The 27223-nt window shown below is 40.2% G+C and overlaps 1 protein-coding gene across 2 annotated transcripts in view; it reads left to right on the top strand.

Moving 5' to 3' along the window:
• Positions 1 to 1825: 1825 nt before the first annotated feature.
• The window catches only part of NUP58 (nucleoporin 58), a 50054-nt gene continuing 24656 nt past the window's right edge, over positions 1826 to 27223 (top strand). For both annotated transcript variants that reach the window (XM_047859414.1, XM_047859406.1), the window contains exons 1-9: positions 1826 to 2122; positions 6827 to 6969; positions 10618 to 10767; positions 11456 to 11593; positions 15158 to 15268; positions 20951 to 20975; positions 22077 to 22142; positions 22458 to 22632; positions 25506 to 25585. In XM_047859414.1, coding sequence (XP_047715370.1) covers positions 2016 to 2122; positions 6827 to 6969; positions 10618 to 10767; positions 11456 to 11593; positions 15158 to 15268; positions 20951 to 20975; positions 22077 to 22142; positions 22458 to 22632; positions 25506 to 25585 — 995 coding nt within the window. In that variant the 5' untranslated portion in view covers positions 1826 to 2015. The remainder of the gene's footprint in view (positions 2123 to 6826; positions 6970 to 10617; positions 10768 to 11455; positions 11594 to 15157; positions 15269 to 20950; positions 20976 to 22076; positions 22143 to 22457; positions 22633 to 25505; positions 25586 to 27223) is intronic.

Below are 27223 nucleotides of genomic sequence, written 5' to 3' on the forward strand. Positions count from 1 at the left end.
TCTGACTCTAATTTATTATTCTTTTATTCCTACTCTCTAGGCCTTTGTCTTTTTTTTTTTTAATGTTTATTTTTATTTTGAGAGAGAAAGAGAGAGAGCGCGAGTGAGCAAGGGGGGCAGAGAGAGAGGGAGAAAAAGAGCCTGTCCGCTCTGTCAGTGCAGAGCCTGATGCAGGGCTCGATCTCAAGAACTGTGCGGAAACCAACAGTTAGACGCTTAACTGACTGAGCCACCCAGTCGCCCCCTTTGTCTTCCTAATATATTTTCTGGGAAATTCTTACGACCTTATAATACCACCCTTATGGAGTAGGAGTTGTTCTCCCCCTCTTGTGGGGCAGTGTTTCTATATTAATGATTTGGAATGCTTCTGCACAAGATATTTTTCTATTCTTCCCCATTTATTATTTATTCATTCGCTTACATCAGTGTGGATTTACCGATGTTCATTTTAAACTTTTGGTTATAATCTGATAGTTCCTCAGTTTCTTGTTCCAGCTTTGGCCATCAGTAAATTTTTCACTTGGCTCCCTTATGTCCTTTGACATACCTCATCAATATAGGCAGGGCTTTTTTGGTTTCTGGTTTTTTGAGCACTTCCTTACTTTCTGGCACTACAATATGCTCCAGGCTCATCTTGCATCTTTTCCACCCCAACTCCTAGAATTAATAATTTCTCAAGGAGGTCCAGTCCCTTTAATTGGAGAATGATACTAGAATCCAAGATCTGGGCACTAGCTGTGCCGACCGCTACTGGAATGCTGTTCCTCCCAGGCTAAGAGTTCATTTGGTCACCTACATTTCCCTTTTTCCTTTTTCTAAAAATTTTTTGTAGCACTCTGTTCTGATTTTGTGGATCTCGTTTCTCTAGGTATAAGATAAGATAAAAATAAAGTTACTTGTTTATTTTTGCTTCCCCAATTCTCTCCATTCCTTCTAGTTTTGTTTTGGTTTCTGACTTTCGCGTCAGACCTGTTCGCTAGTATCTGATGATCTTTGACCATCCTTTCAATAAAATGTTACTTAGAAACAATCTTTGTAGGAGCGTTTGACATTTGACGAGCCTCAGGCAGAACGAAGAGGTAAGCATTTTGTTGGGGATCCCCCATACCACTACTTGAAGGTACTATGCGTTTGAACGGGCACAAGGAATTCTGGGAACAGTTGTCTTGTTGGTAGCAGCAGCAGAAACGGAGTAGAAAGCCCGTTAGGCACCACACACAGGATCGAAAGGATCCATACCATCTGCTCCTCTGCACAAACTGCTACCCAGCAGGACACGCCGCAACACTTGGACTTGACCACAGCCTTTGATCGCCAGGGAGTTTGCGCAGCACCAACAGGGTCAGCCACAGCGCCCCCACCCCCACCCCCCCGCAGCGGACTCTCTCTGAAACGCCGCGGAGCGGATGAATTATCATCGATCGATTACCGAAACATCAGGGAGCAGACACGCTCCCGGTACTTCCCCGGGAAGGGGCGGTAGCCAACCAAAAACTGAGGTCGCCTCCTTTACTATAAAGGCGCTTAGAATGCTCCATAGGGTCTTCCTCACTCTGGGACTCCGCGCATCCCTTTTACCAGCAGGGAAGGACATAAGCAATAATTGAGATTCAACAACCATAAAGTACAGATTACGTCAACACGTATCCCAAAACAGAACTAAAACGAAACGGTCCGCCTTGCCTTTAACGCCGGACGCCACCTCCGTAAGAGAGCCGGCGGCACGCCCCCCCCCTCCCAGGGTGCCTTGCGCGGCGCGCCGACCCCCCCCCCCCTTCCCAGGGCGCCTTGCGCGGCGGCCTCGCTCCCGGTGGGCTACGTGCGCGCGGCGGGCGCCGGAACGTGCTCTCGCGTGGTGGCCCCACCCACCTCGGCCTTCTCAGCCGCTGGGACTTGAAGTTCCCGCCAGGTCGTGGCTGGGTGAGAGTGATGCTGCGCGGCCCGCCTTGACTCTGAGGAGAGAGGAGCGTCCCCGGCCCCTTGCAGCTTGCTGACGCCTCCGAGCCCCGGCAGCCATGTCCACGGGGTTTTCCTTCGGGACCAGCACGCTGGGCTCCACCACCGTAGCCGCCGGCGGGACCGGCGCAGGCGGCGGTTTCTCCTTCGGGACTGGGGCGTCTAGGTAACCGCACCTCCTCGCGTTCCCCGGCCCGGGTCCTCCCCTCGAGCCTCCGGTGGATGGGCCCGTCCCTCCCTCTTCCCCCCGCCCCCCGGGTTTCCTTCCCGGTGGGCCTGGTAGAAAAATACTTGCCCGGGGCCAGCTTCGAAGCCCTGCCTTATTTCAGCGCCCTGCCGCTCCCCCCCCCCCCCCCCCCACGGCGGCCTGGTCGCCAGGAGGGCAGATGGTCTCGGGGCTGTGAGGTCCCCCAGAATTTACGATGGTTCATACTCACACATTGTCCCCACGGAGGGGGTCTGGCTGCGTGGAAGGGCCTGGCATGTCACGCCGAGCCCCAGCGGTGCGGCAGCCCGAATGGTGAACGAATGAACGGCACTGGGGCTTACTCGGGGTTTTAGAAAAAGACAGTGTAATAGAAGATTTTAAGGAGCACAAGTCAGAGTTTCTCCCCGAGAATTCAGGTTTCATTGCAGGAGACACGGTGTGGGACTTTTCAGGGCTTAATGATGTGGGATTTTAAAGGAGCTCAGGTCTTTGTACCTCATGGGACCCTCTCCTTTGTTGTTTCTTGTTTTAAACACTTTTTACAGCATTTATTGGTGATGATTTTGAACATGATGTGCAGATGAGTGTACATGAGCGAGTGGTGTGTTGTAATGACTTAACTGAAAAATGTAGCATATTTCTCGTTTTTGGGCAGCCTGCTGAACCACCAGCTCAAATGGCGAAGTAAAGCTAGCAGAGGTCCAGAGACCATTAAAATCGTTAAAGATCATTGTCATGATGAGACATGGAATCTTTAGAATTTAGTCTTTTTAAGGTAAAAGTGGAGGAGTTCCTTAGATCCAGAAGAGCGCGTAGAACGCGTTACACGGCATCTTGTGAAGTTTGAGGAATGTGGTTGTAGATTAAAAGGGCAAAAAAAGAATCTTGTGTTAAAAAAAAAGGGGGGGGTTGGGCACAGACTACATAGTCAAATATAAAATCTAGGAGTCTTTCTCCTTCAATACCTCCTTTTCTTTCACTCTGCACACATAATCAGCAAGGCCTGCTAATTTAAAATTTTTCTAAAATATCTATTTATTTTGAGAGACAGAGAGAGACCGAGCACGAGCTGGGGAGGGGCAGAGAGAGAGGGAGACCCAGAATCCCAAGCAGGCTCCAGGCTCTCTTGGGCTGTGAGCACAGAGCCCAACGGGGGGCTTGAACCCCACGGACCGTGAGATCATGACCTGAGCCGAAGTCGGAGGCTTAACCCACTGAGCCACCCAGGTGCCCCTCCATTTTGTTGTTTTAAAATGCTGGTTGTGATCTGCTAAATTGATGTTATACTTCTGATGGGTCCTAATCTTAGGTTGAAAAACACTGCTGTAGCAACTTGGGCATTTTCTTAGTTCCTCAGGTGGGCTTGGCCCAACCCCTTCCCCTTGGGTCACTTCCCGCTGATTGGAACCCCCCCGCCACCTCGAGTGCCAGGCTAGTGTCTACTGTTGGGACTCCAATGCTTACCTATCCAGAGAGGTCTTTGCAGCTCTGCCAGTGTAGACGAGGTTTCCATCCTCATAGCACCCTGTAACATAGCACTTACCACGGTTGTAGTCAATTCATTACATATATATTTTTTTTTTATTAAATTTTTTTTTTTAATGTTTATTTTTGAGACAGAGCATGAACGCGGGAGGGTCAGAGAGAGGGAGACACAGAATCTGAAACAGGCTTCAGGCTCGTAGCTGTCAGCACAGAGCCCGACGTGGGGCTCGAACTCACGGACCACGAGATCATGACCTGAGCCGAAGTCGGACGCTCAACCGACTGAGCCACCCAGGCGCCCCAATTCATTATATTTTTTGTTGACTTGTTTATATTCTGATCCCAGCAGTGGAACGAAAGCTCCATGAGGGCAAAGACCGTTTCATGTCATTTTTGTGGGTAGTCACAGTGAAGCTCAGTGCATATTTTTTGAGTGAATGAGTGATTGATTCATTCTCTCCGCTGACTGGAAACTTCCTGAAGTCAGGATCTGAGTCTTACCACTCTGTCCTCAGTCCCTGTGACAGTTCCTGGCACATGACAAGGGCTTTCATAGATCCTTGTTGAATGACTGAGTAAAGGAATTCTGAGTCATGAGCTGGAAACATGTACACAGTCGTCAGAAGGGCTTAGATAAATGAATGAAAGGAGAGACCATCTGACGTCTGTCCCGTGGAGTACTGGTTTGAAGGCCTAACTACCCCTAGAGCCATCTAGCGATTTGGTCTCTTTAGGTAAATCGTTTCAGCAATGTTATTGTCCAACAGTTTCCACGTCTGGAAAAGGGGTATCATCTATTTACCTCACAGAGTTGTTGGATAAAGCATGGAAAGTATTTAGCATCACACCTGGCACTTGGTAGGTGCTCAGTAAGTGTTACCTCCTGAGTCCACATTAGGGCATGCTGGAGAAGGTAAAAGAATATTCCTGATCTGCTGGAGTCAACTTGGCTTTTCTGTAGCACGTCTTAAAGAGTCACTAGCAGATAATACCAGGTTGAGGCAAAAATCGGTCATGTCTGGGGTGGCTTTTGGTTTTCATTAAGTAAATTTCTCTGCCACAGAGAAATTTCTCTTGCTTTTCTGAGTAAGAAGATACCACTTTGATATATTTCTTTGGTAATGTTTTCAAATTCGGGTATGAAACACTTCATTGTGTCTTCAGTTATCAAGACATTTTAAATATTTTAATTGTCTTTTTAGACCTACCTTGGCTGTACTTCTTTTGTGTCTTTATGGAATGGCAGTAAAACCAAATGGGATCACTGATTTATTTGGGAGACAGCGGAGCATAATAACCATTTTTTTAATTTGATGTTTGCAAAATTTGCCAATTGTGTTTATTTAAATATCTTTTTTTTTTTTTTAATGTTTATTTTTGAAAGAGAGCAGGTGCATGCACTGGGGTGAGGAGGGGCAGGGAGGGAGAATCCCAAGCAGGCTCCGTGCTATCAGGAAGCCTGACACCTGGCTCGAACTCCCAAATCACAACATCACGACCTGAGCCGAAATTAAGAGTCGGACACTTAACCGACTGAGCCACCCAGGTGCCCCCCTAGAATACCATTTTAATGCAGTTGATTAAGTGTTTAGGATTTGTGCTTTGTTGGTGAAACTTTGCAACCCTGTTCTGCCAGCCCTCTGTACTTCACACCTGGGACACACATACACCTGTGCTCATAGAAATCATTTTAAAATCAGTGATAAACTAAGATAGAGGGTGTAGTCTTTTTTTTTTTTCTTCCCTACTCAGTGTTGATGACTGATTTCAAGTTCTACCTTCTTAGTAAGCTCTTCTCTATTCCCCTTACAGTGATTAGCTGGCATAATACCTTGTACATAATGTGTTTAATTGAATTTATAAGTGTTCCTTATGATGACAGTAGTAACATTTAATCTCTTAATCTTTCAAAAAATCTGTTAAGTGGGCACTGTTACTCCCATTTTGCAGATGAGGAAATAGAGAATCATAAACACTAAGTAATGTCACACAGGTACCAGGACACTGGGGTGCTGGTACTGGAACCCAGCCATAACCCCACTGCCTTCTTAAATTGAAACATCCCAGACTTTTAAACTTTTTAAAACTGACCTTGGCTTCTCTTATGGTGATTATGTCTGTATGGAAGGTGAGGGAGAAGTAATAAAGGTACGTATACAGGATGAATGGGATCTCCCATTATGTTACATGTTGATATATTCTCTCCTAACTCTCCTACACAATTTTTGAAGTGGCAAATTGTCAGGATTTCTTGTTTATTTTCATAATTTGCTCTCCCACTCATAGGTAGCAAATTTGAGCCCCCGAGTTTTGATAAGAACAGTTGAAAGTTGTGAACTCTGTTCATATCACTTGTTATTATCAGCAGTTCTTTTTAAGCTTTCAAAAACTCTGGATCGAGGGTAATTTTTCTTTGCATTTTACTCTTGCCAGGTTACCTTGAGTCCTTCTCATCTTCTCACCCCCGCCCCCAGTTCTTACTGCTGTTTTGGTGGCAAGATACCTGCTCCCCCCCCCCCCCCCCCCAACTCTATGAATGTGGTAATATAGCAATAGAGAGGTAGTGACGACCACTTAGAATAACTTTTCTATTTCTGGGTATGTTATTTTTCTTTATGTTATTATTAGTTGGGGAAGAACAAATGCTTTTGGAAATGTGGACTGTACATGAGTCATTCCAGAAGAAAATGATCCACATTCATAGCATTTCCCTATGGCCATTTAAAAGTATGCTAGCTTCTTTTTTTTTTTTTTTTTTTTTTTTGAGAGGGAGAGAAACAGCATGAGCAAGGGTGGGGCAGAGAGAGAGGGAGACAGAACTCCAAGCAGGCTCCAGACTCTGAGCTGACAGCACAGAGCCTGATGCGGGCTCAAACTCATAGACCGAGAGATCATGATCTGAGCCAAAGTTGGATGCTTAACTGACTGAGCCACCCAGCCCCCCCCCCCCCATTGTATTTTTTAAGGCTACTTTTATATGTGACTTATTTTTAAAGAGAACAGGAAAATACTTGAGTTTGGTTGCTTAAAAATGTTAGTTCCTTTTGTATTCTCTGGAGGCATATTGAATATGTTAAATGAAAGAAGGTAATTAACCTTGAACTTTTATTTTTCTTAAAGAAATCCTGGCTCTAATAGACTCTATTTTGTTGTGTTTTTTTTTTTTTTTGTAACAAGCAACCCTTCGGTGGGGCTCAATTTTGGAACTCTTGGAAGCACTGCAACTCCTGCAACTACATCCGCTTCCTCAGGTGGTTTTGGAACTGGCCTCTTTGGACCAAAATCTACCACTGGGTTCACTCTGGGAGGAACAAATACAGGTAAGGAGGATTGTCACATTTGCAGGGAGTAGGTGTGGGCTATTCTTCAAGTTCTGTTCTCTATCCCTTCTCTTTAGTTCTGTTCTCTAGCCCTTCTCTTTACAAGGATTGTCATTGGTGACAGGCCGAGAAAATGGTAAATACTAAGATGAAAAAATGTATTGGGATGTGGAATTAAGGACCAGTGATAGGCCCATGTTGGTTATAATCTATTTAAAAGAATGTTTTTTTAATGTTTATTTCTGAGAGAGAGAGAGAGAGAGATAGACAGAGCATGAGTGCGGGAGGGGCAGAGAGAGGGAGACACAGAATCTGAAGTAGTCTTCAGGCCCTGAGCTGTCATCCCAGAGCCCGATGTGGGGCTCAAACTCACGAACTGCGAGATCATGACCTGAGCCGAAGTTGGATGCTTAACTGACTGAGCCACCCAGGCGCCCCAGTTATAATCTATTTTTGTGTAAAGAAGGAAAACACACACATTTAAAGAATTAAATAAGATCTCTCATAAGAAAAAAAATTTTTTGTGACTTGACACAAAGATGGTATACCTCCTTAAATACGATGAATAAAGTAACAATTTTTATATTAAATTATATAATGCAGCGTTTTACCTTAGTCAAGATGAGTTTACCAATTTGGACTTAATTGAGCATATGTGGGACAGTTAGCATCTATTTTACTGTAAAATTGTAATTTGCCTTCCTAAGAGATGTTTTAAGATTTTGTATTATTAAAACAACTGTCTCACTGGGAAAAGGTAGACATTTCAATAATAAAAAGTTGTTTGTTTTTTAATACTTATGGGTATTTTATTATTAAGTTAAAAACATGATTCACTGGTACTACCATTTAAACAGCTTACTTCCTTATTGACTTTTTATTCTCTACCCTCAGGGCCTCTTGGTCTCTGTTACCACCTTTTGCATTGACCTTCCAGCTTTGATTGCAACATTTCACAGCCACACATAGAAAATGTAAGAACTGCAGGAGTAGATGTGACACCAATCAGGGAGCTTCTTGAAATAGCTCTGCGTGCCAGTGTTTTGCTTAGAGTAGCTTTTTTTTCTCCTTCCTAATTTTGTTATAAGCAGTAGTTGTTTGCATTTTATAAATTTTATTTCCTAATTAATCAAAATTATATACAGCTTGCAATATGAAAACCAGTGCTATAGGAAGAACGTTTGTGTTAGCGGTTATGGTGGAAGATACTGGTCGTCTGAGTAGTGTTATCACACCCTGAAGATGATTCCAAGTCTCCCCTTGTGATAAACCCCCAAAATGCCGTCTTCCACTGATGACTTAAATTTTATGTCTCTTTTTGTCCCCAGGAATAGCAACAACTATAACTACAGGATTAACTCTGTGTAAGAATTTTTGAGGAAAGATTCCCAGATCTGTGGTTTTCTACTCTTCTCGTAATATCTCACAGAGCTGGGGTATAGAAGGAAGCATGTAAGGAACCTAACAGAGATCACAGACACTCATCACAAAACCTTTTAGTACTGGCGTGTTTTAAAAAGTCAGTGACTTTTTAATTCAGAAAAAAAGCCTTAAATACAGAAGTGGTTCTTCTGTGGAAATTTCACATTACAGTTTGCAGTTATTTGAGTCCTTGTAGTGAAAAAAGCACCACACTACATAGCTCAGAAGTCTTGGAATTAAACCCTGCTTATACCTCCAAGTTGTCGTGAGGTCTTAGGTAGTCATGTAATATCTGGCAGCTTTTAGTTATCTATAAAGTGAAAGTATTAGACTAAAAAGTTTTTGACTTCCTTCTGGCTCAAAAATACCCTCGTTCTCTGCAGTGAGATGCCAAATGGAATGTGAGTAACTAGAATGGCGATTAATAATGTCAAAGGAAAGGAATGAATGAGAGGACAGTGAGGAGCCTCAATTAAAATTAAATTTATTAATTAAAGTTAAACCAAAAGTTGAAATAAATTCAAGATTGGTGGACTTTTTTCATTTGGATGCTACTCACCTGGTATCAGGAGAAAGCATAGCACATCTGTTTACTACCAGCGGTTTGGACAGGACTGGCTTCAAGGACAAGCAGTTGGATTCTTTCATTTTCTGAGATTGTCGAACCCGTGCAGGATTTCAAAGCACTGTACTCTGGCAGGAACTTCTGGTTGTGGTAAGGACAATCCAGAAGCTTAGTTTCTGGCTTCTTCGTGCTCTCGGGAGAAGCCAAAATGCAGGTTGTTATACATGTCTTCATTTAGTAGTTTTGAGCAGCTGCTGCTTCCTAACCGTGTGGCCTTAGGTGTGCATGACGGTTTGAACATTCAGTATTAGCTGTTGGTGTGGCGATGGTACTGGTGGTGAGGGCGGTGCGGATGACGTCAAGAACTACAGAGTGTGTGAGCAGGGCATTCGGTGTGTTCCGAGGTGAAGGGGACAGGCAGGTGTAGTAATAATGTTCTTGTGTGATCTGATAAAGGCCGTAACAGATGTATGAAAGGCACCAAGGAAGGAAGAGAAAGAAAAGGGTAGAAGTTTATTTGGGGGGCAGGAGACATTATTCCTGATGCAGGAATGGAAAGTGCAAAGGCCCAGTTATAAAAGGACCGGGGAAGTAGGAAAAATACTCGGTTCTTAGAGTTTTGGATTCAGAGGTGGGAATGGTACGGACAGGGAATTTGAGGAGCAAGTTGGGACAAGATAGGAAAGGTGGTTGTGTGCCAGCCCTTTAGGCTGTAGCGTAGAGATAGTAGAGAGCTAACGGGAGCCTTCAGTCCGGGAGAATCAGCAGGGTATTATTTTTTGTTGGTATTCTCGCTTGTTTTTAAAGTAACTAACTGATTCAAAGAATAGATTAGAGGTTAGAATAGATTCTGACAGCACAGAAACAAATCAAGAGGTTGTGATAATAGTTCTTGAGAGGGAGATGGCCTGAGCTAAGGTTTTTGAAGATGCTTGTAATCCAGGGATATTTCTGCAGGAGCATTGACAGGGTTTGTGGCTAGTAGAATGTAGGAGAGAGAAGGGGCATCAGGGAGGGTCGTGGCTTCTGACACGAGCAGCTGAGAGGACCACGGCAGGGGATTTAGGAGTGCTTTTGTCTAGGGGGATGCAGAGGTGCAGAGAGACATCCAGGCAGAGCTAGCCAGGGGAGACTCCAGGGGGCGTAAATCAAGACCATGTTTCTGTGGTTGAAATTCTGCGGTTGGGAAGTAAGGAAGCAGGCCTGGTACCATAGGCAGCCTCATCTAAGAAGTGAACAGAGGAAGGAGATGGACGGAAGGAGACTGAAAGGAGTAGTGGGAGCTGACAGAAACCCAGAACACTAGGCAGTAGAGAATGCTGGTTTAAAGAGCCCTGGAGGGGAGGGAGACTTTTCTGCTGAGTATAAAGGAAGGGTAAATGCTCTTTTAGGTACATTCAGGGGTAGAGCTGAAAATGGATTTCAACATTACCACAGTGACTGGACTTTTTTTGCTGTTCTTAAATCACAGGGCTATCTTTTTTAAGTATGCACCCTGATTTGGTCCCACCTTTTATATGTCACTTTTGCGTGCACATACAAGTACGTGGATCCTTGTTCTAGCTGCAAAAGTAGACGGACTCTATCTTTTAGGGATCCTGATTGAAACTGGTATGATACACACTTACGGTAAAATAGGATCTGTTTGTCTGTTTGCGCAGGAACGCCAGCCACAACAGCCGCATCTACGACGGGTTTCAGTTTAGGATTCGCTAAACCTGCTGCGTCTGCCACACCATTTGCTCTGCCCATTACTTCTACCTCAGCTAGTGGTCTTACTCTTTCGTCTGCTCTGACGTCAACTCCCGCAGGTGAGGCACAATGGGAGAAGCCACCTCTTACGGTTGAATTTACTAGTTTTGCCGTCGGTGAACGTAGGTATCCACCTTTACTATTAAAGAGAACTTTGGTTTTGGAAAGTTTATTTCAACCATGAGGCAGTTTTGACCTAGTAAACTACTGATTTGTGAAGAAGGCCATCACTGGTCCTTAAAGCAGGAGGGACCATCTTGGAGGTCAGTCTCTATTTACAGAGCAAAGCAGGGACAGAGTGAGAGGCAAAATGTAAAATTATTAATATCCACTTTGTTTTCAGGGAGCATTTTGGTGACAGGGAAGGATAAAGAGTTTGCATAAATATTGCCTGGCTTAGGATTCATTCCATTTCGAAGGCGAAGTTGGTGTCCTGGGTGGAAAAACTCCTTATTACTGGAAGTAATGGAATCAGTTACCTGATACCATTGTAGTATTACCCAGAACTCTTATTTCTGTCACTAGGTTTTGCTCTGAAGGTACGATTTCTCTTTATTCTTAGGTATATATATAATTTCATCTTTAATGAGTAGGTTTTCCTAAGTGAATTTTATCATGGACATGAAGGGTTGTTTGTTGTGTTTTTGTTTTTTTGCTTTTTGCATTTCTTGGGAAGTGTTTTTATTTTCTCTGGTGTTCTTAGAAATGATGTTTCCTTATGAAGCCTTACAATTTCATTTTTTACAGCATCTACAGGATTTACTCTAAATAACTTGGGTGGAACAACAGCCACGACTACTACTGCATCAACAAGCCTCTCTCTAGGGGGAGCCTTAGCTGGTTTGGGAGGTTCGCTTTTCCAGAGTTCGAACACAGCAACATCAGGTAATTGATGGTATTTACATTCCAGAAATAGTAACTATTTATTTTTAAATTTACTTTATCTCTATTTCAGCCTTTTGAACAGATCATTTTATCTCTTTAACCTATAGATTTTTTTGTTCAGTATGAACACTGAATTAAAAAATAATGCTTTTCGTACATAATTAGACACCTTAGCTATGTAGAAATAAATTTTTCTGCTCAATATTTTTATTTATTTATTTAGAGCACATGAGCAGGGGAGGGGCAGAGAGGGAAAGAGAATCTCACTCCGTGCTCAGCGCAGAGCCTGACGTGGAGCTTAATCTCATGACTGCAAGAATGACCTAAACTGATATCAAGAGTTGGGCACTTAACCGTTTGAGCCACCCAGGGGCCCCTCAGTATTGACTGACTAGATAAGGAAGCAAAGAGGGGCCTGTTTAAGGAGGAGTAAACTATTCTAAAAATTTTTTTTTAATGTTTATTTATTTTTGAAGGAAAGCAAGACAGAGTGTGAGCGGGGGAGCAGCAGAGAGAGAGGGAGACACAGAATCCGAAGCAGGCTCCAGGCTCTGAGCTGTCACCAGCTCTGACGTGGGGCTCAAACTCGAGAACTGTGAGATCATGACCTGAGCTGAAGCTGGTTGCTTAACTGACTGAGCCACCCAGGCGCCTCAAGAGTAAACTATTCTAGAGAAACTTGTCTTTTTAATAAAAGACAGTTGCTTAACTTGAACCATTTAGTATCTAAATTCATTGTAAGACAACTTGACCTTTTAAGCTCTGGTTGTAAGAATGGCTTTCCATTAAAGACATCAGGAAAGGGTATTAGCATGTTTTGAAAGCAAAGTTTTAAAACACAAGTATTAAATTTATTATAGACAAAATAGTAAAGTATCATTCACTTGGCAGAGAATACTTAATGTGTTCTATCTTAGATTGAGTTTTCATTTCATGCTTATTTTGAAATTGGCCTCATGTTAAGGATTCTACCTTAACATGTTTTGAATATTAGGAATGTATAATAGAGGAAACATGATACTGTATATAATGTAACACAGTAATATAATGCAGGACAGCCATTGGGGCTATGTGGAAGTGAGAAAAGCTTTCCTCTGATTTGAAGACATTGTATAATTATCTCACATAGCAATATAGAATCAAGAATTTCTGTTTGGGGTGCCTGGGTGGCTCGGTGGGTTAAGCATCTGACTTGATATTGGCTTAGGTCTTGATCTCACGGCTGTGGGATTGAGCCCCGTCTCCGGCTCTGTGCCGAGCATGGAGCTTCTTTGGGATTCTTTCTCCCTCTCTCTCTCTCTCTCTCTGCCCCTCCCCTGCTTGTATTCTCTCTCTCTCTCTCTCTCTCTCTCTCTCTCTCTCTCAAAAAAAGAGTTTCTGTTTCCTAACCTAATTTATGAGTTAGGAAAAGTTGATAACGTGTTGGGGCGCCTGGGTGGCTCAGTCGGTTAAGCATCCGACTTCAGCTCAGGTCTTGATCTCACGGGTTCGTGGGTTCGAACCCCACGTCAGGCTCTGTGCTGACAGCTCAGAGCCTGAAGCCTGCCTTGGATTCCGTGTCTCCCACTCTGTCTCTGCCCCTCCCCTGCTTGTGCTCTGTTTCTCCCTGTCTCAAAAGTAAATAAACACTAAAAGAAAAAAAAATTTTTTTTAATAAAAAAAAAAAGTTGATAACGTGTTGAAATCACAGAATTTCCAATACATATGTTCATTTATAATGGCTATTTGATTTTCAGAAGTTTTGCTGAACACCTAATATGTGTCTAATAATTGGTATGTGGGAGAGATGGAGTATGACCTGATGTTTTCTATTAGTTATGGTTCTTTTGTGTCCTCTATTCAGATACTAAATTCAATGAAGAAACTCTGGGTCAGTGGAAAAGGGAAAAAGGAGTTTGAGTTCGTCAGGATAACCTGTAGAAATTTGTGGTGTTCAAGTTTGCTTTGATCTTTCAAACACTTATCTTTGTCACTATTGTCTAACCTTTTAGGTACTCAAAATGTCTTCAAATAAACAAATCAGTGGATGACTATAACGTACATTTCCTTGCAGGATAAATATTTAAACATCTTTCCTAAAGGTTCCTGTGAGAGCAAAACACAAAAATAATAGGGGAGGTTGAAGATTGTTTTTGCATCTGCTGATGAGTTTTTAGGTCCGTTCTAATTTTTCTTAGGCTGTAGACACACATCAGTGCTTAATTTATGGTTATGCTAACCTAAAGATGCCATTGACTTTAAAAAATTAACGCATGTTTAGCATTGTTTTTTTCACACATTGCCAGTGTTTGAATCCAGCTTTCAGTCATCCTGTGCTCAGATCCAGTACATCCTACTGTTCTCTAAATAGCATACTGTCCGTATTGTCAGCTTGGGAATGCACGGACTTCTGTGATTTACCAATGCAAGGTCTCTAAAATTTTGCTACTTGATTCACAAGCATACATTAATAATTTAAGATTAACAGTCTAGCCCCTTCAATTCCCTTTGTCAGTCAGGTGGGATTTAAATAAATGAATTTTCTTTTCTTTCTTTTTTAAGGTTTATGAAAAGAACTTGGGAGTATGCAGTTTTGATGATGTTTGAACTGTAAGGCTTCCAACTGTCAGCTCTTTAAATTTCATTAATAGTAAAACTATTTGCTTTATATTAATACTGAAACCTTACAAATCATTACTGTTTTATTTATCTGTCCATCCCCACCTTTACTGAGGTATAATTGAGAAAACTGTAAGATATTTAAAGTGTAGAGCATGATGATTTGATACATACATATACATTGTAAAGGGATTCTATCAAGTTAATTCACACATCCAGTACTAGGTAATTTTAAAAGTATAAGATTCCAAAGCCTGATTGGAAGACGTGAAGCGTTCACCTGAAAGTGTACAAGCTAAAACTGCTTTTGTAGAGAGGGTTTAAAAAGCAACAAATAAAATGGATTGTTCACATGTATTGAATTAACCTACACTCTCTGATCCTTCTGGTAAAGAAAAATTGATACGGATCCGTAAATACAGAGAACAAAGTGATGGTTGTCAGAGTGGGTGGGGTAGGAGGATGGGAAAAATGGGCGAAGGTGAGTAGGTGGTGCAGGCTTCCAGTTGCGGACTGAACAAATCTCGGGGATGAGCGGTACAGCCCAGGGAATATGGTCCGTGGTATTGTAATAAGGTTGTGTGGTGACACATGGGGTAGCTACACTTGTGAACATAGCGTGATGTGTCGACTTGTCAGGTCACCATTGTACACCTGACACTAATGTGACGTTGTGTGCCAGCTACACCTAAAAAGATTACCTAAAAAGTAAAGAAATCAAAGTTACATCATCCAAACTCCTTATACCATCGAATCCCAGCAAGACTATCAGTCTTTGTCCAAAGCATACTCTAGACTTGTTCTTGTTATTTGCTTAAATCAAGTATGAAGAAAATCCAGGATCCAACTTAAAAGCAATTTGAATGCTTTGGTCATTAAGGTGAAATTATGAAGACTTTCAGTGAAAAATGAGGCAGTGGATGTTTATCCCTCTGGGCTTATAAATAATATTTGGTTTATTTGTAGGACTTGGGCAGAATGCTTTAGGCTTGACTTTGGGAACCACGGCAGCTACTTCAACTGCTGGCAGTGAAGGCCTTGGTGGTATAGATTTTAGTAGCTCATCAGATAAAAAGAGTAAGTAACGTTACTATAATTTTATGTTCTTATAGTAACAAACTCCTGTGTCTGGAAGATGTTCGTTACATATTAAGTAGTAAAGTTTTGACTTTTAAATTTGATTGTATTTCCCAAATGACGCATGTGGTGTGTGTTTAAGATTTTCTTTTTGTAGAAAACTGAGATTTGTATGTGCATATGCCTTACGTAGTTATCTTCACGTGTGTATTAATATATATTCTTAAGTTGGGATCATGAGCACATACCATAGTTGACACTTGAACAACACACTTTGAACTGTGCAAGTCCACCTCTGGATTTTTCCAATAAGTAACAGCACCGGAAGTGTGTTTTCTCTTCCTTATAGTTTTCTTAACAGTGTTTTCTTTTCACTAGCTTATCTGATTGTAAGAATACAGTGTATAATATACATGACATACGTAGTGTGTGTTCATTGATTGTTTATGTTATTGGTAAAGCTTTGGGTCAGAAGTAGGTTATTAGTAGTTAAGTTTTGGGGAGTCAAAAGTTATATGTGGATTTTCAACTGCCTGTGAGGTTGGCACCCCTTAACCCGTGTTGTTCAAAGGTCAACTATATTCCTTTATTTATAACCTGTTCTTTCTCATGTGTTCTATCAGAAGTATTTGCCAACTCAGTAATTCTTTAGAAATATTTTAATGTAGCTTAATATCAGTTTTATGAATGGATGTATCATTAGCCATCATTCTATTATTAATATTTGTTTTTAGGTCTTCTGGGAAGTATCACTGTATCGGGCATCTTTATAGGGAAAGGCATCATAGTATTGTACTTTAAAGATGTACACTCGGGCTGAAATTGCCTGGGTTCAGATCTGCTCAACTGTTTACAAGCTCTGTGACCTTACTCAAGTCGTTTATGCCTCTGGGCTTTAGTTGCTTTATCTGTAAAGTGGGCCCAACGTAACAGTACCTACTTCATGGTGTTGGTCTGAGGCTTACTATTCATAAAACTTCAGCAGAGCCAGGCAAACAGTAAATGCTGTCTAGGTGTTTGCTTTTAGTATAACTTTTCATTCATATTTTCAGTTAATTTTTTAAGGCAGATAACCTAGAAACTGAATCATTGGTTTGGAAAGAAAAACAATTTTGGACACTCTTAGTGTATATTGTGAAATTACTTTCCAGAAAGGTTTACCAATTTATTTCCCACCAGCCAGTATGAAAATGCCCTTCTCGCTATGCTCCTGCCATGCTGGGTATTCTTTTTAAAAATTGTCAATCCAGATTCATTTTCAAAAGTTTTTTAGTGTTGCTGGTTCCATGTGTGTGATTGTTTTGTTTTGTTTTGCAATGTCTCTTCTGCCTCTGATGAAAACATGTTCACTAGGGCATATGCATGCACATTGCATTAAAACCCCATGAAGAATTAAAAATGAGGCAGTAGATGAAGGTGTAAAATGTGCTGTGTCCATATGTGAGAATTTTTTGTTTTGGACATGGTTTTTATTGTGAAGAGATACTACGCTAGGGTGAAGTACTATCCTAAAAGTTGGCAAAATCCTTTTTTTTTTTTTTAAAGTTTATTTTTATTTTGAGAGTGAGAGAGCATGCATGTGCACGAGCTGAGGCAGGGCAGAGGGAGAGGATCCCTAGCAGGCTTGCGCTTGATCTCACAAACTGTGAAATCATGACCTGAGCCGAAATCAAGAGCTGAATGCTTAACCAGTTGAGCTACCCAGGTACCCCTGGCAAAATCCTTTTAAACTTAGAATATTTAGGATTGTTTTTCTTTGAATGAAAATTGACTAATTTCTTTTTTTTTGTTTTAATGTTTTATTTATTTATTTATTTTTATTATTATTTTTTTTTTAATTTTTTTTTTTCAACGTTTATTTATTTTTGGGACAGAGAGAGACAGAGCATGAACGGGGGAGGGGCAGAGAGAGAGGGAGACACAGAATCGGAAACAGGCTCCAGGCTCTGAGCCATCAGCCCAGAGCCCGACGCGGGGCTCGAACTCACGGACGGCGAGATCGTGACCTGGCTGAAGTCGGACGCTTAACCGGCTACGCCACCCAGGCGCCCCGATGTTTTATTTATTTTTAAGACAGAGACAGAGCATGAGTGGGGATGGGGCAGAGAGAGGGAGGGTGACACAGAATCCGAAGCAGGCTCAGGCTCCGAGCTGTCCGCACAGAGCCCGACGGGGGGCTTAAACTCACAAACCGTGAGATCATGACCTGAGCCAAAGTTGGACACTCAACTGACTGAGCCCCCTGGGTGCCCCGAAAGTTGACTAATTTCTAAACATAGGGGTGTATCTCTCGTTTTTAGTTTTCTGTGTAGCGACTCCATACTTAGAAAAAACCTTAGATATTTTAGCAGCTTATTTTTTTACTCAGCTAGAGCAGCTTGGTACCCTCCAACTATTTTCATTCATGAAACCGCTTCTCTCTTGTAATTGCTTTTAGGCTCCATGTGAAAGGGCTGAGTGAGGCAAAGGAGGAAGAGAAATGTAAGGAGTTAATCTCCCCTCTTTTTCCTGGGCCCTCCCTCCATTGTCTTCCGCTCACAACCTTGGTGAGAGTTGAACCAAAGGAATACGTGGAATAAGCGCGCGTGACTTCATGTGCCACCTCTGGTTCCCTGTCACTTGCTACTACGTGTCAAGGGGTTCTTTTTTAACCTGAGGCTTTAATCAGATCAAGAGTGGTAGGAAGCAAAGTTGTGTGAGGAGGCGCGGTATGGAGCTGGGCCTGGGGATGAGGATGATCTTAGCCCTTTTCTGAGTAACTGCTGGAAGACCAGCTACAGAACAGGACGATGAGATTCCAGAGGTCACCAAGGGCCTTGTGTGCCACGTTAAGGAGCTTTGGATTACACTGAGGACGGCTGAGACCTCGCGGGGCTGTGATGTGGGTGATGTGACCTGAGATACGTGTTTGAAGAAGACGGTTAGGAGAGCCACGTGGGAGATGGTGTGCAGGAAGGCAAGAGCAGACGCGGAGCTCTAGTAGGACGCTCTTAAAGCAGCCCGCGGGTGTTAAGAGAGGCAAAGCTACACACACTAGTCAGCGCGCCCAGAGTGAGCTAAAAGCAGGCCTAAGTTTTATATACACAGGTTTGTCTGTGTGTAAACTTTTGTAAATATAATAAAAATGGAATGTCAGAGAGCAAAACAGTACTTGAGTCAATAAAGAAGTTGAACTATCTAGAAAAAAATTAAATCCCTACTTTATATTGCTGTGTCTCATCAAATTGGAGACACCCATCTGGAGAACGTGGGTACCAGGTTCAGAAATGTTAAACTGTGAAGGAGAGAAATCTTAGCATCTGTGCAATACAATATATGGAAAAATAAACTAAGTTGGATTAAAGAGGTAAACAAAAGAAACCCCATGGACAAAGGAAGAAGGTAAATGACAAATTGGGACTAAAATGCTTCATTTCTAGATGCTTATATTTTCACATTTTAACATCTGAAACTGAGATACATCTTTTTTTTTTTTTTTTTAAATTTTTTTTTTAACGTTTATTCTTGAGACAGAGAGAGAGTGAGCATGAATGGGGGAGGGTCAGAGAGAGAGGGAGACACAGAATCCGAAACAGGCTCCAGGCTCTGAGCCATCAGCCCAGAGCCCGACGCGGGGCTCGAACTCACGGGCCGCGAGATCATGACCTGAGCCGAAGTCGGCCGCTTAACTGACTGAGCCACCCAGGCGCCCCTGAAACTGAGATATATCTTAAAAGTAGGATCTAATTTTAGAAATAGACACATGAAATACATGAGACAAAGAATTATATACTTAATGTTGAAATAGCTCCTAGAAGCAATAAGAAAAATACCTCAGAGATACCCAAATAACCTGAACAGACTGTTCACAAAAGGAGAAATATACTTGTTTAACATTTGAAATATTTTACTTAGTACTGTCAGAAATAGGAATTTGGATTATAATGAAGTGGCATTTTCCACTTAAATACTAGCAGTGATTTTTTTAAAACATAAGTTCATTGTTGAGAGTGTGATGGGAAAAGTACTTTTTTTTTTAATGTTTATTTTTTATTTATTTTGAGAGAGAGAGCACGAGCAGGGTAGGGGCAGGGGGAGAGAGAGAGAATCCCAAGCAGGCTGTGCTCTGTCAGCGCGGAGCCCGACGTGGGGCTCGATTTCACAATCCATGAGATCATGACCTGAGCCAAAATCAAGAGTCAGACTCTTAACTGACTGAGCCACCCAGGCACCTTGGAAAAGCTACTCTTATTCATAGTAGTTGGGAGGATAAATTGGAACAACTGTGTTAAAGGATCAGTTTGATAATATGTCAGAGGCCTTCCCTGAAATAATCTTTGACCTATAAATTCTTCTTTTTTGGAATACAAATAAAGTAGTGAGCAAGTATTTATGGATAACTATATCTACTGTAGCAGCATTGTTTATGTAGTGAATGCTCATATGTTAAGAAGAGGGTTGGGCATAAAGGTCATTTAAAGTCACGTTAAGTGACATGGAAAACTTACAACATGCTGAAAAAATGTGTTGAAATATTACTTCTAGTAATCCTGGCTGCTTTTAAAAATGTGTAAGTACAGAAAAAGCCTGGAAGACGGACCACTGAGGTTCTTTGGTGGGATTCAGTTTTGTGTGTTCCTATATATTTTTTTTTTTTAATTTTTTTTTTTTTTCAACGTTTATTTATTTTTGGGACAGAGAGAGACAGAGCATGAACGGGGGAGGGGCAGAGAGAGAGGGAGACACAGAATCAGAAACAGGCTCCAGGCTCCGAGCCATCAGACCAGAGCCCGATGCGGGGCTCGAACTCACGGACCACGAGATCATGACCTGGCTGAAGTCGGACACTTAACCGACTGCGCCACCCAGGCGCCCCAAACCTATATATTTTTTTAAATAAGTGGGTCTTGGGGCGCCTGGGTGGCTCAGTCGGTTGGGCGTCCATCTTCGGCTGAGGTCATGATCTCGTGGTTTGTGAGTTCAAACCCTGTGTCGGGCCCTGTGCTGATAGCTTGGAGCCTGGAGCCTGCTTCAGATTCTGTGTCTCCCTCTCTCTCTGCCTCTCCCCTGCTCACCCTCTGTCTCTGTCTCTCAATAATAAATAAACGTTAAAAAAAATTTTAATAAGTGGGTCTTTATAGTGACAAATTCTGGAAGAGCAGAAAGTAAGTCACTGCATTTTGCTGAAGGAGCTTTACTTTTCTGCTTATATAGATATATGCTATTAATGATAACTACTAAGTAGGTGTAATTAGTGAGAAAGTTGTTGCTATATCTGCACACATTAAAGACTTCATGTTTTAAAAAATTTGCTGCTTTTGTAAAATATTTAGAGATGATCAGGTCATCTGATATATTTTAATATTCTAATCTAAAAAAGTGTCAAGTAAAACTTTCAGGAGTTAAACTGCTAGGCCGGAATATTTTTCATGGAAGACAGTTGAAAGAGGAAGATTCAGCCCTTGAATGAGATAGATACAAATCAGCTATATAACTGTCTGTTTATATGTACACAAACATGTCTCCATAACGTGCTCTGTTTCAAGTTGGTGACACGTCATGGCCTCACATGCTGTTTAAGAGGCAGTCTAAGAAATGCTGAACAGTTTCTGTATATACCTTAGCTTGCATTGAATTGAAACTTCTATTTGGAAGACATTGTTGAATGACCTGTTTTTACATGAAGCTTCTTGAATTTTCTAGGTGATAAAACAGGAACAAGACCAGAGTAAGTTTACAGTCTAACTTTTAAAATCTTTTAATTGAGTTTTATTTATTAAATAGTAGGCAAATGGTATGGTTGGAAGTAAATGAAACCATATAGGCATTTAGAAGAAAAATTCTTTGAATCAGTTTTTGTCAAAAATAAATAATAAACCTATGCTCTGGAAAGATTATGGGATGGTCAAATCTTCAGGTTTTAATCATTTGAAAAACTTATAACCAATTCTTTCTAGAACACTTTGTGCCCAATTTTATATCTAAACATACCTTTTATATGTAAGTTACTACACCAGTACCATTTATTTTATGATGATGAAGAGGGAGAAGAGCCTCCATATACATCATATGTTCGAAGATCATTATTTTTACTACCACTTGTATTTTCTCACCTCCTTTTTACATTAAATAAAACACTTGTAAATAAATGATCAAGTTCATGCCTCTGAAACATCTTGTGTATATTTTAGCCCTATTACATAAATAGGAAGCTGAAAGAGACTGAGATTTGCCTAGAGGTTATAGCAAGGAGTTAGTAGCAAATCTGTGACTGAAATTTAACTGGTAATTACATTATGGCATGCCAAATTTCACTTATTCCTATCCTCATTACACATGTATGATTTCCTTAAGCTATTCCTAGGTCTTATTTTATTGAAAAACAAATTGAAATTATAAAATAAAGTAAAATATTTGGAGCGTCTCGTTATGAGAAGTTTTGTAGACTCTTTAAAGAATTTTTTAATATTTTTTAACTGAATGAAATGACAGTCGTAGAATTTTTGAGCCGGGGGAACTTAGTTCAATATTTAATCTGTTGTATTTTCTAAATTTTTTTCTTAAACATTTAGTCAAATGCATTTATGTTTACTTATAATAGGTGCCAGTCTTTTTAGAAAAGATCTCTCTATGTCAGGTGAATTGTTAAAGTTATTTTAAAGGTCAAGAAATTTATAGTTGTTTATAAAGAGCTTTGAAATCATTCATGAAATGTATAAATGGGGAATATTTGCTTGATTTGCTTCTCTCTTAACATACTCTAGTGGAACTCAGCCGTCAGCTTTTTGTTACCTCAATGGCTTTAATACATCTGTGGCATTTTTCTTAGGGATAGTAAAGCACTGAAGGATGAAAATCTACCTCCTGTCATCTGCCAGGATGTTGAAAATCTCCAGTAAGTGTGTCAAACATAATTTGATAAGTCATTTTGAAGAATGCTAGCATATATTTTAGGGGGAACGTCTCTTTCTCTTAAACGTTTTAACTTGGGTAAAAATTTTAATGTTTTTAGAAACTACAGAGAAAGCAGAACAGGACTTACATTTTTGTTAACTGTCATTCTCAAAAAAGAATGTGAACTGTAGTTGAATTTTTAATATTTCCTTCTTAAAACACTAGGACTCTGGCCAGCCTGTTGTAAGGGTACTTTTTTTCTATAAGAAACCAAAGGTGTATTTTTTTTTCAATTTAGTTTTATGTATCTTTTTAGGAAATTTGTGAAGGAACAGAAACAGGTACAAGAAGAAATCAGTAGAATGTCTTCAAAAGCAATGCTTAAAGTACAAGAAGACATTAAAGCTCTGAAGCAGCTTCTGTCACTAGCTGCCAGTGGAGTACAGAGAAACACTCTCAATATTGACAAGTTGAAAATAGAAACTGCTCAGGTAAATGAACTTACAGTCGTTTTACCGGAGGGTTTTGTTTTGCCACGTTTTTTTCGAATGAAATCTGTCTTTTGTAAAATCAGGATTTACTACATATAGCTTGTACAGTTTTAAATTGCTGTAATAATAATAGTTGCTAGTTTGTATTGAGTGCTTACTGTGTGTGAGGCAGTGTTTTTTTTGTCTTAGTTTTTATTATTGAGAGAGAGAGAGAGAGAGAGAGAGAGAGCGAGAGCGAGAGCGAGCACGAGGAGGGGAGCGGCAGAGAGAGAGGGAGCGAGAGAATCCCTAGCAGGCTCTACACAGTGTGGAGCCCGATGCGGGGCTTGAACCCATGAACCATGAGATCATGATCTGAGCCAAAGTCAGATGCTTAACCAACGGAGCCACCCAGGTGCCCCATATGAGGCGGTTTTTTAAGCAATTTATTAGTCCGGTTTAGTTTTCATGACAGCTCTGTGAGGTAGGCACTCTTATCTTCCTTATATAAATAAGACAGTGGGCAGAGAGCTTTGTTAATAAATGGAAGAGCTTGGTTTCTGACCCCGGTAATCCAACTCTAGAGTTGATGCTCCTGACTAGTTTGCTTTCTAAGAGTGACCACAGGCTAAGTTGCTGCATTATACAAGCTAGACAGAAAAATGTTTTTTAAAAGTCTGTCAGTGATTAAATAAAAACTATATCATGCTTTGTAAATATTAAATATATACAAAAATACATACTTTGTGTGTGTGTGTGTATATATATATATATATATATATATTGTTCTTATCTATTTTGGTGGGGAAGAATGATGGTAGATGATTTATATTTTAAGTAAAAATATTAAAGTTGCTTATATGTCTTTTTTGTTTGAAATATGATCGACCTATAACACTACATTAGTTTCAGCTGTGCAACATAATGATTCAGTATTTATTTTTATTGCAAAATGGCCACAACAAATCTAGTTAACATCTACCACCATGCTTAGCTAAAAACCTTTCCCCCTTGAGATGAGAATTTTTAAGATCCACTCTCTTAGCAACTTGCAGATATAGAATACATTATTATTAACTGTAGTCACCATGCTGTACATTACATTCCCCGGTCTTATTTATTTTAAAATTAGAAATTTGTGTGTGCTTACCTTTAAGTCTTTAAGTCAACTATTGGAGAATACTTTTGTGATATTTTTAATGAAAATGTGTTACTAAAGTAGCTATTCTAAACTATGATGTTTAAAAGGAATTCAAAGCCTTTGTTGTCTGCTTTCAGATTTCCTGGTTGCCTACACACATTGGTTAAATACAAATAAAATATTCTCCCATGTTTCTTTTTCTCTTATTCCTCGTGTGTGTGTGTGTGTGTGTGTGTGTGTGTGTGTGTGTGTGTGTGTATACACATATATATGTATATGTCATATCTAGGAGAAAGAAAATGTTATGCTTCTGGTGGAGAATGATTAGACTCTGATTAAACGTTACATGAAGTCACAAATTTCATATGTGAAATGTATGAAATTGTATAAATTCTATGGAAAATTTCATTAACACAGTAATAGAGGAGGCAACTCAGAAAGAGGTGAATGCTATAATGGGATCCGTTGTGACTTTAGTACCAGATGATTCTATTCATAAATATTTGGAATACTTTTTATGTACTAGACTTGCTAATAGTCTTTCAGAGATAAAAACACAACCCGAAAGGCACTAAAAGACTAAAAGAGCAAATGAAATAATGAAAGTTTGGGTAGAATATAAAGGTGGCAAATGAAGAAGAGGACGAATCAAAGAAAGCTTCCTTAGGGCTAAAGTCCTCTAAGTTGGGTTTAGAAAATTTTGTAGGTGATATCAAAGAAATTTGATCTAAACTTATTTTATTTCTAATTTACGGCAGTTAGTGCTCTACCCACACTTCAGTGAATTATCTATTGAAAAAATATTCTGATTCCCTTAGTGAAGTAGTTCTCAATCTTTAACCGCAAACCCTTTTCTTCAAAGAAAGCCTTTTGGGGAAATAAAAGCAATTCTGAGGTGAGGAGCAGCGTTGTGGTTGGAAACACCAGAACCTTGTGGAAGCAAAGTCTTTTAAATACTTCATTTTGGGGGGTACATAACTCAAAGAGTTTAAACAAGTAGTGTAGTTAAACTTCTTTTTGGGTAGGGTAGGTGCCAAATGCTTTGTTGCGGTTATATCATTGAGTCCGTGGAGTCAGTGAACATTTTTAAGGATCTGTTTTACCACTTCAGCAGAAGTGTTGGGATCAAAATACATATGATATACTAGCGAGAGTGAATTAAGTCAGTTCGGTACTATGTTCTAGGTACAAGGTATGACTGAGGCACAGAGGCCTCAAGAAGGCACTTTTTAAAAAATGTTTATTTATTTTGAGAGAAAGAGTGTGCATGTTTGCACGAGGAGGGGAGGGGCAGAAAGAGAGAGAATCCCAAGCAGGTTCTGCACGGTCAGCCCAGAGCTGGATGTGAGGCTTGATCTCATGGTTCATGAGATCATGACCTGAGCCAAAATCAAGAGTTGGATGTTTAACAGACTGAGCCACCTAGGTGCCCCTTAAAGATTTTTAAATAATAGCAGAGTCTTTTGCTGTGGATGAATTAACTTCACAGATTGTATAGAAGTCCATAGTTCTTAAAATACATAGAAGCTCATTTTAAATTTATCATAACCTTCATTAAAAGTATACTTTGGAAAGAGGTTTTGGCAACTTGTAAAACAGGTTAAATGTGACGTGTTCTCGGAGCATGAGAGTGGCATTGTTTGAAGTTTCAGTCCAGAGATCATTGGTATTTTTAACCTGGCTTTTAACTGGTTAATCTTTCTTTCTGTCTTTCTGTCTTTCTGTCTTTCTTTCCCTCCCTCTGATCTGTTAGGAGTTAAAGAATGCTGAAATAGCGTTAAGAACCCAGAAAACACCACCTGGACTCCAACATGAAAACACAGCTCCCGCCGAGTAAGTTACTGGATTTTCTCACTTTAGGAAAACAAAACAGTACAATATATAGGCCAAGAATTTGTAGTTTACTATGTAGCAAGCCTGGGTTAATAAGCACTTGACATGGATTTCTCCTTTTAATTCTCACAATAACCCTAAGAAGGCAGTCCATTATCTTCATTTTATCGAAGGGTAAGTGATGGCTAAGATCTGAGCTTTTAACCAGTGTTATGCAGTTATACTTTATTTGCATGTTATGGCCTTTTCCACTGTATTAAATATTGCAGGTAGTAGATACTTTTACCAACAAGGACTTTTTAATTTAAAAATAATTTTATGATAATCCCTTCCTTAAACAGGGCATTCTAGAAGTAGTTTAACCCTTTCACTTGTTTGCATAGCTTTATTCACACAGATAATAAATCATCAGAAAGAGCAGTTAGAAAATGTAGATAAGTTAAAATAAAAAACATCCACTTGCAACCTTCTCGCCCAGGAGGTGTGTCTGTCTAGTTGCCGAGTGATATCTATCTTGTCTCTTTATGTTCTTTCATGTTGCTAGAGCTAATGATAGCTAATATTTATCAGATGCTTACCATAGGCCAAGCAGTGCACTTAGCACTTGACATACTTTATCTCATTTTCCACAAAACCTCCACAGCTGTCACTATCCCAGTCTTCGAGATGAGGGGCCCGAGGCATGAGGAGTGGTGGAGGTCTGACTCCTAGTTTCTCACCCCTTTTTTCTTTTAACTTTTGATGGTGACATAATTTCAGACTTAGAGAAGAGTTCAAGAAGGAAACAAAGAATTCCCATGTATCTTTTATCGAGATTCCTTATATGTTAATATTTTTACTATGTTTGTTTTGTTCCCTGCTCTCTCTAATATATATACATATTTTCCCCCTGAACAGTTTGAGTTCTTTGCAGACAGATGCCCATTATGCTAAAGTACTTCAGTGTGTATTGCTTAAACGTAAGAACATTCTGTTACATAACCACAGTTCAGTGATCAAAATCAGGACATGTTAACAAGGACAGTGATACTCTGATTATCTTATTCAGATTAGCATGGGCTGTGCTCCTCACTGGACTTCTAGTAGTTTATCCTTTTTATTCTTCATGCTGCCATCAGAGCTGGTTTTGAAATGGGGTGAATTGTATCATTTTCCATTGCAAAAAGCTTTCGTAGTTGCCCATTTCTTACAGAATTACATACAGCATGCTTTGTATACTATTCAAGGTCCCTTTTATTTATCTGGCATTCTCTGGTTAAATTTAGCAGCATAGTAGCAGTAATTACATGCTTTCGGTAGACACTATAGTGTTTTCAGATTATAAATATGAGAACTGTAAGTACTTGTAAAATCTGGTTGACAGTTGCACTTTTTAAAAAACTTTTTTGAACTTATTTAGACTTACAGAAAATTTCCAAAAATGATAGTACAGAGAATTTCCTTATATCCCTTACCTTTCTTCCCTTAATGTTAAAATACTGTGTAACCACAGTATAATTATCGAGAACAGGAAATTAACATAGGTGGGGTGTTACTAATCAAGCAACAGAACTTATTTGAATTTTACTGACTTTTCCACTAATGTGCATTTTTTTCTTCCAGTATCCTGTTTTCCACTAATGTACTTTTTCTATTCCA

Source organism: Prionailurus viverrinus, chromosome A1, assembly GCF_022837055.1.
Source record: "Prionailurus viverrinus isolate Anna chromosome A1, UM_Priviv_1.0, whole genome shotgun sequence".
NCBI lineage: Eukaryota > Metazoa > Chordata > Mammalia > Carnivora > Felidae > Prionailurus > Prionailurus viverrinus.